The sequence below is a fragment of the Phalacrocorax carbo genome, chromosome 1, assembly GCF_963921805.1.
Source record: "Phalacrocorax carbo chromosome 1, bPhaCar2.1, whole genome shotgun sequence".
In the NCBI taxonomy this organism is placed as follows: domain Eukaryota; kingdom Metazoa; phylum Chordata; class Aves; order Suliformes; family Phalacrocoracidae; genus Phalacrocorax; species Phalacrocorax carbo.
Genome location: NC_087513.1, coordinates 141,748,516 through 141,760,896, shown reverse-complemented (window position 1 = coordinate 141,760,896; position 12,381 = coordinate 141,748,516). Strand labels below are relative to the sequence as shown.

Genomic DNA, 12,381 nt, shown 5'->3' with positions numbered 1-12,381 from the left:
CATCTGCTTTTCTTATGGTCAAATGTCGTCGTAACTTTTGTTTAGGCGCTTCCTACCTTGAGGCCTTTCTGACTCCCCCAAAGCAACAAGTTTTAGTCATCGTGCAGGCTGTTCCCCTTATCTTACAGCCCAAGGCTACCTCATTATCCTGGCTAAGTTTTGGCTCCGGGCCCCAACATCTGTTGAGCTACACTAGCTTGCATTAATAACGTTTAACTATTTATTCCTTGAATCACCCCCTTTTTGCCTAGGCAGGCTGCACAGGAGCCCTCAGGGCCGAGCAGCATCCGCCCGCACGCCCCGACGCCCTGCTCCTTCTCCGGCTCGCCAGAGCCGGGCGGGCTCGGCCCGGCCCACACGGGAAGCCCGGCTCCAGGCCGCAGCGCGACGCCTCCAGCCCGCCGGGGAACGGGGGCTCCGCCACCGCCCGTCCTCCCCGGGGGCTCGGCAACGGCGGGTAACGGCCGCCGCCCTGTCAGGCAGCGGGCGGTGCCACCGCCCGGCGGCGGGCAGGAGGGGCCGGCTCGCCCGGCGGGGAGCAGCCCCGGCGGGACGGGACCGGACGCTCTCCTCCTCCTCCTCCTCCTCCTCGTCCTGGTCCTCTTTCTCCTCCTCTTTCTCCCCCCGCGGCAAGGGGACAGCGCCCAGCCCGGCAGGGGCGGGGCCGGGCCAGGCGGGAGCGGCTGCGGCGGTTGTCGGGAGCGGCTGTCAGGGAGCGGGCGGCGTGTGCGGGGCGGGCAGCCATGCAGCGTTGGAGGCTCCTTCCCGCGGTGGTGCTCCTCGCCGTCCTGGTCCCTGCCAGAGGTGAGGAGGAGGAGGAGGTGGAGCGGGTGGGCGGCGAGGACACCCGCCGGGCTTGGGGAGGAACCGCTCCGCTGCCCTTCGTCCGCGGTGCCGCTGGGCACAGCGGCGGGAGGGCTCGGCGGAGCGGCCCCGGGGACGAGGGGAGCCCGGGGACGAGCCCGGGAGGGAGACGGGCGCCGGCTTCCCGTGTCTGTCCGGGGCAGGGAAACGGCGCTCTCTCCCTCCAGCCCTTTTTTGGGTTGTCTTGGTGGGGTTGGTTTTTTTTTTCCTCCCATTTTAACTAACTGGAAGTGTATTCCTGGGCTTTCCGCCCGCCTCCCGCCCTGGAAACCCTGCCTTGTTTTTAATCCCCCAGTGAAAGGGCGGTGCTGGCCCCCGCAGGGCCCTCGGGGGCGGGGGGGGTCCCTGGAGCAGGCTTTGAGGGGGTTTCGGGGCGGCGGGGAGCTCTGCTGGAACTCGGCTTCCATTTTAGGAAAGAAAGCGGAGTTACGGCAATTCCAGGGCATGGCCAGAAAGTCTGCTGTCACGCGATAGCCTTTTATTTATTTATTTTTTAATATTATGGCAAAACGCAGGGCAAAACACACCAGGGTATTTTTTGAGAAGCTTCTTATGGCTTCAGTGTGTGTCAGGGACGATTTTCTTGAACCCTGATCATTTGTGTGTGTGTAATAGCACGTTGGTATTTGGTATAAGGAAGCAGTTTGGGTGGGAGAGAAAAGTAGCAAAGTTCCCAATACCAAGGTTTTTTCCAGGAAGAAGACTCCTAAACTGGAATATGCAGTGTAAACTGTCATTTGCCATTTATATGACTTATTTCTAAGAAACTTTTTTACAATGTTAATAAGCATACTCAGTGCTATGCCTAGGTATTTCCTTTCAGGTGCTTTGTAAAAGCAACACCTCAAAACTTAAATATCTATCTCTTCACTGTAAGAAAGAAGGAAAAATACCTGTTCCTAGCTTTGACTGGAAGCTGTAGATACCGTGTGCAGGTTGCCAGATACGCAGTTTGGCATTAAGCCTGATTGAATTCAGTTCTTCTGCTGTGCCTTTATTGTGGTCTTAACTGCTAGGTTAGCAAAGCTGAGCTCACAGGAAAATAGTACAATTTTACAGTAATCATCTTTAAAATTGACAGATGATTCAGGCTGCTAACATTTAGATACCATCTTTGCTAAAGGACAAGCCCAGCCCGAGCATTCACACAGTATTCTGGGAGTCGCATACATGCCACTTGAGACTAACCGCTAGGACTGGAGTCCCTTCGCAGCGGGCAGCTCCACTGAGCCAGTGGGTGCCTCTTTTTGACTCCTCACTCACACACACTCACTCTCCAGCACTTTCTCTCCTGTCAGGCTCAACCCTAGTTTCCCTGGAGCAGAGCCTCTGACATGACGTACACCAGATTAATTGAGTGATACAGCAGTAAAGAACAGCTTGACCTGGGTGCCTCCAGAGAGGGACCCCTAACAAAGAAATCCCTGGGCATTTATACGCTTACAATCTAAGTTCCCCTCCCCTCACACGACAGTTCGGTCCAATAGCAATATTTGAATCTGGGGTCTTCTTGTTCCTTGTTGGATCCTTTCTGTGTCTCCAGACAGGACATTCCTTTTCTATTGTAATGGATGCAGTTTCTGCTGATGGATGTGGCTACCTTATCTGTCTGGTTTGCACCGCTTTCAGAGACTTCCTGCATGTAGCCAAGTAAAAGTTCAGTATATGGTCAGCATAAGTGAAGGTTCATAGCTTGCAGCCTAAGGCTTTAGCAAGCCTTGCTCCTAATGCTATATATTGGATTCTGTTTGAGCTAGAAAGTGACTTTTCCAACATTCTTACTACTTATGTGGAAAACTTGCTCCTCTATGTATACAAGCAGTCCTCACGGTCATGGACAGCAAGATCTTTGGTGAGATGCTTTTAAGATGTGGAAGTATTTGGAGTCACTCAAAAATAAATAGGCTTTCTAAACTTTCTGCCAAGAAGTTTGGAGATGAGGAGAGTCGGTCTGGTTTCTGCTTCACCAGAGGGAAGGTGTGCAAAAACTCCCTTCAGGGGTTTTGTTTTGAATTCTTAGGAAAATGATGCTACATTTTTAACAGATTGCTCTTAAAAAGCTGGTTAATTTATCTGGGTACTGGTTAATGCGAATAATACGAGCCAAGTAGATAGGTTATGATTAGTTTGGACACTTCTTCCTTAAACAAAATGCGTAAGAATTTGAGAACTGTTGGGAATGTCTGCCTGGGGAGGGTGGGGCACTTCAGAGGGATTTCAGATTTGTGGTGGTGCAGTCGTAAATTAAAATGAAGACAAAATCTGAATTACATACTTTTGAAAATTTTAATTCCACTGTTGGTAGGAATTTGCAGAACTGCTAGAGCAAGTTGAGGATCTTACCTTACAAGCAGTTCAGGTGGTGTGTGACAGTTTGGAGGTGGCTGGTTTCACCGGCACTGCTTGCTTTCACAATTTAAGAGGACCAGTCTGTGCCTCAGGACTGAGAAGTTCTTATGGGATTATCCATTTTAGGCATGTGAAAGCTGTTAATGTTAAAACAATATTCAACATATCATGAGGATTTGAATGTATTATTAAGCAAGGGTGGACTTTGTTATCTGAGCTTGCTTAGAAAAAGAGCTTGCAGTTTTATCCTCAGAACTGGTATTCAAGTGTTGTCTCATTTGCCAGGTACCAGCTCTGCAAGTCGGGCAAAGCTGGAATTTAGATATCATTGGGGCTGGATCTAGGGGAAGGTTGAACATGAGTTTTTATATCATCGGTTGCTATAGGCAGTCTTAACAGCTTGCCCCTGCTATGAAGTGGGATCTTTCCATTTCTCTCCTGTGTTTGGTCTGGTGCCCATGGGGCCTGTACTGAGATGATTCAGCTTGATAAATCAGCATGTTACTAATCTGGTGCATTGAGTTTGCTCTGTGGAGTGTTTGATGGGTGTCAGAACAAGCATAGGGGAGTGGCAAGGATGATCATCAGAGAATGGAAATGAGGTGGGGGCAGGAGGCTTCCTGCTTTGACTGGCTGTGACGTGTGAGACCGGTTCAGCCATCTTACATCTGCAAAACCACCAGGTTAGCCCAGCATCTAATCTTAGGCATCTGGTTTTCAAAACACAGCAAAAAAGGTATTAGGCAGCAGATCTTCTGTACAATTTATATGACGAGCACAGCAGAAGGAGAACAAAAAGGAGAAGGAACAAATAAAATTCCATACACGATGAGCGGCAGAAATCTGCTGCACACAAACACAAGGCTCAAAAGTTTCTCTTATCTACTGTAGAAAGATCAAGGCATACAAAGCTGTCTGCTTACTGAGGATCTCGAGTTTGGACTTGAGAACATATGCTTTAAGTATCCTGTGCAAGAATTGACTAGAGCTTGTTGACTGAAACACAGTTGCCACAAGAAATAGTTGTAGTGAACACTGGGAGGTGAGCAAAATACATGCTGAAAGCTGAGGTATCTGTGTGGTAAGATCAGTAGCCCAAGGTGAATTACAAGCGAAGATCCGTTATTCATAAGACTGCTGTAATTACAGTACTATGAGGAAAGGGAAGGAAACACTTGTGCCTGTCTTCGTGTTGAGGCAAGTCCATGTTGAGAAAAATGACTAGTTGGATGAAAGATGAAATGAGCCTGTCTGTAATGCAGTAGGTGGGGCAGGGAGGTGGCGCAGGGACTCGTAGAAACTGATTTCTGCTTTGTGGGCTCTGGAGTTGTTTTCCTCTTAAATCTGAGTAAAGAAAAAAAAAAAAACAAAAAAAAAAAACACCAGCAAAAAATGAAAACCAACCAGACAACTTTCTTTCAGTAAAACAATTTTAGTAGCAGTGCTAGCATGCATACATGGCAGCATGAACTTGAAAAGTTCAGCACATGTTTCTCCATTTTTCTATTTCTTCTAATTTGAAATGGGTAAAAGGGTTTTTTTATATGTTGTTATTTATATAAAATGGCCACTGCACTGCTACATCAAAATGACATGACTGCAACAATTCTTAAGCTTTCTGTAGTTACAGTGATTTAACTTGGCAAGAGTTAAGCATGACTCACTCAGCCTACTGCCATCCAGCCAAGACCAATTTCAATATTTTCCTGACGTTACTCTGGTGCATGTGATGGGGTCGCCTGCACTTGAGAAAGGACTCTGCTTTAACGCTTGCTGTCTTGGACCTCTCACTGCAATCAACTTGTAATTCATCAGGTGACAACTGTGTTAGTGAAATGCAGTAATAATAGTAATCTTCATCAGTTAAGATCATCTTGCCAGGGGCAAGCCTCTTTCTTTTAGCCAAACTGCTTTTCCATGCGCTGACACAGGAACCTACTCTTTGGAGTCTAGTAAAAGTGTTTTGAGAGAATGGACAAAACAGTCTCAACTTGGGGAACTTTTACTTCTGTCAGTTAACACAAACATCTAATCATGGATTTGGGAATTGAAAGAAAGAAAATCAAACCCCTAAGGTCCTCCCCCTTCCCTGCTTAAGCCAAACACCCCTACCCACTCCATCTCAGCTTCCTTGGGTTTTGCTGCAGGTTATGCTCAGCCTGTTCCCTGCTCCTTTGGTGAGGTGACAGGCAGAGCAGGAAGGTCATATGCCTAATGGTTTTTTTCTGGTGCTCCTCCTTGTTTCCTGCTGATTTTCCTGTGCTCTTTGCTTTTCAGTGTCCCTGCCCCAGTTAGTCGCTTATGGTGCCTCAGAACTGTCCCTGCCCTGGTGTGAGTGGCCCACAGCTGCAGTCCCTCAGGGGAGTCCTTGCCCTAATGTGGATGGCTCATAGCTGCAGTCCCTGTCAGCATGGAACCTCTCCTGCCCAGAGCAGATCTCCAGCCGCATGTCCCCTCTGCAGTCTCTCCCTCTGTGAGCCTCTCAGACCATCTCCTCATGTGTCTCCTGTCCCTGCTGGCTGATGATTTTTCTTAGGTGTGTTCAAGCAGGAATACTCTGTGCCTGTCTGACCAGTTGAAGGTTTGCTGCACACCATTGGTGTCAGTGCCAACATGATGTGACTTGTAAGCGGTGTGGGGCAGCGCACACCTCTTCCCAGACAGGGCACCCTGCGGCCCTTTGCTGCTGAAACCCTGCCCAGTTCATGCCCCGTATATTCTTGAGCAACATGTACCTAGGAGCTGTTTGGACACACATCTTATCTGCAAAGCCGTGTCTTGTGTCTCCAAAGCACATGGCACAGTTTATGAAGTAAAGTAAGGTTATTTATCATATGCAAGAGCTCATATTTAATTTCTTTGTCACTTTTCCAAAGGCTACCTAGTAGGTAATTCCTAATCCTCAAGTGATAAGGACTCCTTGCTTAGGGTTTTCAATTGCTGCAGGAGGATAGACACAAACTTGTGCCTCTATTCTGGTGTCCTCAGGGCTGGCTGGTACTTTGTCACCCAGGTGAACTTGAGTTATATGGTTTTCTGCAGGGCTGCTATGACAGGTTCCTGCGTTTATGCTGACTAGCTGCCCCCAGTTTCATAGAGGTGAGATTTCCTTTCCCTGGAGTGCAGTTTCAAGTGAGCCTTTGTATCATTCTACCTCTCCAGATGCCTGGGGATTAGAGGGAATATGATACACCCGCTCTGCTCCACAATCTTCCCCTCATTCTTGGACAGCTGTGGTTTTGAAATGACTACTTCTATCTGAGTCTAGTCAAGGCTGCATTCCATCATGCCAACAAATATGTTAGTTTGTTCCATCTAGGGTGCTGTCCACATTTTCTTTCCAAGTAGAAAAGCTTCTAGCAACCCATTGCTAGCTTTGCCACTGTGAGGACATAGCACCTGCCGGTGTTGCTGGAGAGAAGGGTGCTGATCTACTTGCCAGACTTCACCAAACTTCCCTTTCTCCCAGTGCACATACTGGTTCATCATTCATACTTTCCATGTGTGTCATATTATTCCACAGATCTCACACTGCCTAGTTGATTGCACTACAGCTTCCTGAGGCAACTCTAAGCTGTGTTCTCTGCCACAGCACATGAGCAGCAGTTTTGTGGACCTACCTGGCTAAAAATAGCTTTCCTTTGTGCTCACACCCTAAATCTATGCTGGCAAGTTGAGCTACCCGGTCAGCCTGGTTATTATGTTTCTCAGATTGCCTTTGAATTTCAGATACGTGCATTAACACCATGCTTTCAAATAGATGTTTCTCTGAGTAGCTGTTGTATTACTTTCCATTCTGCTGCTGCTGAAGGTAGTTTCCTCACTGCTGCTGATTATCATGATTCCAATCTTTCAGCCATTTCTGCACCACATTAGTGATTGCTCAGGAGTCTGTGTATACCCAGGGCCACTGATGCTCCTGAGCATGTTCCAAGGTGACTCTGAAGGCCAGGACTTCTGCAAACTGATGGCAGCCTCTTGTCCCTTTGCAGGTGGCAGCCTCCCCTGTGGAGCGGCTCCAAGCGGCTTGGAGCCCTGTTCCCTGCTGTGATTTTACAGGATCCATCAGTAAACAAACTCCATTGGTTATTTTCAGCATATAACTCATCATATGCTGGGGCATTTTGTAGCCTGAGGAGTTCAGTCTTAAATTGTTGATTTGCTGGCCACGGACTAATCAGTTAAAGTTGGGAAAGATAAAGATTACAGGTTGCCCGTTACTTGGTAGTACTTTGAGAGTTTTTCTTCTAATCAATGCATCATCAATGCAGTGGAATTCTCTGGAGGTATGTTACTTTAAGGTTTTGTGGATGATGCCACGGCAGACAGTAGGGCAGTTTTTCCACCCCCTGCAACAGCCAGTTCCAGACATATTGCACGCCATTGCAGGTGATGGCAATTGAGGTCTTGCTTCTTCAGCCAGAGGGATTGAAAAGAATGCATTTGCAACAGCAGTTGTAACATACCAGGTACATTCTCTGGCTTCTGGCTCACGCGAGAGCTACAGCACGCCTGGAACTACAGCTGCTAGTGTAGTAGCTATGTCATTCAAAGCTCTGATGTCTGCCATTCTCCAGTATGCTTCTGGACAGGCTCAACGGGACTATTGTAAGGTAAATGTGTTTCAGAGCCTCCCTCTGCTTGTTTTTCCAGGGAATCAGTTACTAATTACTTTTAAAATCTCACTAGTGGCCCCTTAATCAGTTCAATACCTCTTTCAGCAAATTATTTGGGTTGCTAAGGGAAGAACAACTGGGTCTATCTGAGTACATGCAACAATGTTGGGGTCAGTAAGAGTCCTGTAGCTGGTTCCCTCCTGTACAAAGCACACTGCCTATACCAAAAGCCCAATGCCTTCCTGTCCCATCTGTCTGTCTACAGTGGTCAAGAAAGTCAAGGCCAAGGAGGGCAGGGGCAGTAGGGGTGGTGGCAACAGGTAGGGGCCACCATCTTGTCTATTCAAACAGAGGCTCCCTTCCACTAGAGGCAGGCATGTGTCTTCTCCTCTCACTCTGTGAATAACTACTGATTCATCGTTGCTACACAAGGGCAATAAGGTGCACTGAGCACCAGTATCCATTAGTGCATAATGTAGGTGAGGCCAGGTGGTACCTGGCCACCTTAGCCAGACAGTCCAATAAATCTGATTATCTGCGCCTGCTGCCAGGCTAGCAACAGGTGCCCCCCAGGGCAGTGAATTTAGATGGGTTGTCAGAACAGTATGCGATCTGGAGGCTGGGGCAGAAGGCAAGGGTTGAAGCAAGCTCTGACTCTGCCCTGTGCTCACAAGTCCTCAGCTGGTGATGCTGCTCGCTGAAGGTCCTTCCATTTGACCTGGTCATACCCTCTCCTTTTCCATTCAGGGAGACTGGTAAGTCCCAGAATCTAGGACAGGGGCATGCAGAATTCCCATTCTTTCCAGGCATTTTTCCCCAAGATTTACCGTACTGGCAGGATCTTGGTATTATCCCTGGCCTTGCTGTGAATCCTACGGCATGCTACCTCCAGTATGGTACATAGTAGGTTATTCCTTGGTCAACAGGGGTCCCACCATGTTATCAGTCCCTGCTACTCAGGCCCTGCAAGTTTTTCTCAATACAGAGAAACAGCGTTGCAGCTTGTGTGTATTGCCCTTTCCCTGTCTGTCTGCATCTTATCGGCTGCCGCCGGAGGTCTCTGTGCCGCCTTGCAAAAGGATGTAGTGGCAACAACAGTGCTGAGTCATCTTTTTTGCAGATTTGGGATCAACAGTGCAAAAGCTCATGTTTGGAAGGTTGCCTGGTATCATACAAACTAGTTATAGTTTGCTTTTTCATTAAAAAAAGAAAAAAGTCTTGCTTTCTTTATATGCTTGCAAATTCTAGTCTGGGAAATATTTCCCTGCTTGCTGCAGGAAAGCACATTTTTCACATCTTGAAAATAAAAATTATTGCAGTCATCCTCATCACAAACTCCTTTTCAGTTGGTTTAGTCTCTTCATTTTATGTGACTGGGAAGCTCAGAAGAATAATATCTAGAAGATTTTCTATGAAAAATTAAAAAAAAATTATAAGGCAAATTCCTGTGACAGTCCAAGAACTTAGTTCTTCATGGCGTAATGCCTATTTACAATAGTTTCTCTAAATATAGAACAGTTTTTCTAAATACAGAACAGTTCCTTTAAAATACATATTTAACACATCAAATGCAGGAATCATTCTAACATGTTTTGGGAAAAGGATCATTTTAAAAGAAAACATTTACTTTTTAAGTCAGGTCTCATCACACAACATCATTGACTGTATAACAAACGCAGTTGGTTTCCTCTGTACAGATTTCAGTTTTCTCTGAAGAGTTCACATACTATAAGCATCTAAGAAATGCCATCTTTAACTGTACTTGTAAAACAAAACCCACCTGTTGACTGAGGTAACTGTTAATTAACTGTAAATGTTAATTCTGCTTTACTTTCCTCATAGCTTGACTCTTGTAAAACTCCCATTGGATCTCTTGTTTCTTTGAAAATTTTTACAAGAAATGGTATTCATTTCTTGATGTGTGTAAAGTATCTGCAAAAGCCAATTTTAGTTTGAGCTGAAGCATTTTAATCTAGGTAAAATCAAACTTTGTTTTTAGGATAGCAGGTTTTTTTTCATCAGGTAAATCTTATGACTCAGCATACAAGTTAATTTTCCATGAAGTAGTAGTTCTTTTTGATTGAACATCCATGAGTTTCATTGGTAAAACTGTCATTGTAAATATCAGATTTTAATTGTAAAACTGTCTTTGTATGCTTTTTTTTGCTTAACCACAGAAAATATTGCTCGCATCTTTTCTGTTTGTGAAGAAGTCCAATATTTTGAACATTTGTTAAACTCTGATATTTCCAGGACAGACAGCCAATTCTGCAAGTCTGGTTATACTTTGCAATATTGGCAGTATTACTGTTTTTATTACTGCCACAAAAATACTATAAACCTTTTCTATCTGGAAAAAATGCGGTAGCAGTGTTTAGACTTACATTTTACCACCATTTGTTTCTTCCCTATGATTTGGAGGGAAATATTGAACCTGTGTGAAGAGGGAAGGGGCTAGTGGTGATAGTAGTAGTAGAGTGATGTGGTGAATTAAAAATAAGTGATGCAAACGTGTTGGGTAGGATACAGTTTTTATTAGAGCTGATGCTATTGTTGGACAAAACAGCTCTGGAGGCGCACAAGTCCTTGTTAAATTTAGAAACAAGGAGTTGCAGGATAAAGTTTGGAGGAAGGGTTTGGGGAAGCCATGTGGAAAGCTTTTGGATAAGGCTATCTTCTCCTATATTTCTGTGTTTATCTTTCAGTCTTCTGTTTCTTCCCTTGCCTCCAGCTATCCATGCCTCTCTGGATTCTCCCTCTGATGCCAGAAATCTCTGCCTGCCTCTGTGTTTCTCAGTACATCCTGGATGCCAGGCATCTTGCCATTGAATCCCAAATTCAGTAGTTACTCCAACAACTGTTCCTTGCCCTCTCCCTGCCCAAACATTGCAAAGTAGGCATCGCTTCTTCAGATCAGAGCTGTCCCTGCTTGTCTTAGCCAGCAAGTTTGCAATCTGATTTATGACATTGTTCCCCCCACCCCTTTTCACAAAAACTTCCAGCTTTCCTTTTTGCTGTTTTGGTCTTCTGTAAAGGCCAGCTCTTTACTGTGATAAGCAGAGATGTGGGCCTTTTCCCCTCCAAAACTTCAGGCAAGAGCTGTGATTCTGAAGCTTGTGGCTGTAGCGAGCTGACAATTTCACTGCATCCTGACCTCTCTCATTCTCTCCTCCTTCCTCTTCTCTGCCCGCTGCTTCTTCTACTCCTCTCCCTTGGGTGTTGCCATTGCATCTTTGTCATTCTCTCCACTGCTAGTGCTATACCCGGGCATGGCTCCCTTCAACTTGCAATTCTTACCTGTCCTGAGAGCATTTTTGCCATCTATTCTGATTGCTTTCCTGTGGTGTTCTACCAAATGAGTAAATTTATAGTGCAGACTAAGGTCTGGCATGTGTAATGGCTGCCTTAAAGTGATAACACTAGAATATAAAATCCAGTTTGCGTTAGAAGATGGTACAGAATCCAAGTGGAGACGGTGAAACTATTTCTTAGGATGGACATGGAGAATTCCTGATGAAAGTTTTTGCCTACATATAGTAGAATAGTAGTACTTTCACAAGATGCTCTTAAACTAGAAATGCTTAAGGTTTCACTGTGAATGTGCTATAGATATTTTGCTGAGCACATGAACATGTTGCCATAGCTAAGAACGAAGCCTTGGTACAGAAGGGAACATTTATCTTGTTTCTCAAGTAACAATAATGAAGAATGGGAAGTAAAAAAAATATCTTTTTTGATGAGAAACAAAAAATAAACCCTCATCTGTGGCTGCCAGATTGTTAGAATTAGTTGGATTCTAACTAATCTATTTAGTTTTTTATCTGCCTGGCTTGGGCAACTAAAACCAGTCACATTGACCTGGGTGCGTGCAGTATCTCTGAGTATATGGCTGTGCTTCAGAAGTATTTTTTTAGGTAGTAATTTTAAATGATACGAAGTTAGTTGAAGTAGAAAAAAATGAGCCTTCTCCTCCAAAGTTCCCCATCGCCCAGAGAAGCGGGCTGCTGTCACATCACACGCCCTGTGGCTGAAGCTAGCCTGCACATTTCCAACCCAGCGCTGGAGTGGTGCAGTGGAGCACAAACTGGGAATTCCTGGCTCACTGAATTGTCACGTAATGCAACTCTGTCTCAATTAATTCTTTAACAGTAAATACTTGCAGGAAGAAAAGTGTCATTGGTGCTACTGAAACGTGTCAACATTTGAAGTTTGAGCAGAACAATAGGTTTTGTTATGAAATTAGTTGACTAGTGCCAGAACTGATTCAGCCTCAGAGCAATGGATTAAATTCAGTTGAATCATTGCAAACCACTGTACTGGGTCTTGTTTCCTCTACCCATGCCTTCCCCACAGGAAACCCTCATTGTAAAACCCAAAGTCTTCCTCTTCTTTCTTTTAGCAAAAGCTGTGGTAGCAATTTTTAAGTATGCAAACTGAAAAGACTGAAAAATCTTTTTAGCCACAGCAGAAAAAGCCATGAAGAAAAAGAGCCTAGAAAAGCAAAGTCAAATTTACTGTTCAGTTAATGTTGCTGACTAGATTACAGATATTT

General features: G+C 45.4%; 1 protein-coding gene across 1 annotated transcript in view; it reads left to right on the top strand.

Moving 5' to 3' along the window:
• Positions 1–514: 514 nt before the first annotated feature.
• Positions 515–12,381, top strand: part of LOC104053324 (CD99 antigen) — a 33,122-nt gene continuing 21,255 nt past the window's right edge. The window contains exon 1 of the mRNA XM_064437556.1: positions 515–804. Within this exon, the coding sequence (XP_064293626.1) occupies positions 744–804 (61 nt within the window). The 5' untranslated portion in view covers positions 515–743. The remainder of the gene's footprint in view (positions 805–12,381) is intronic.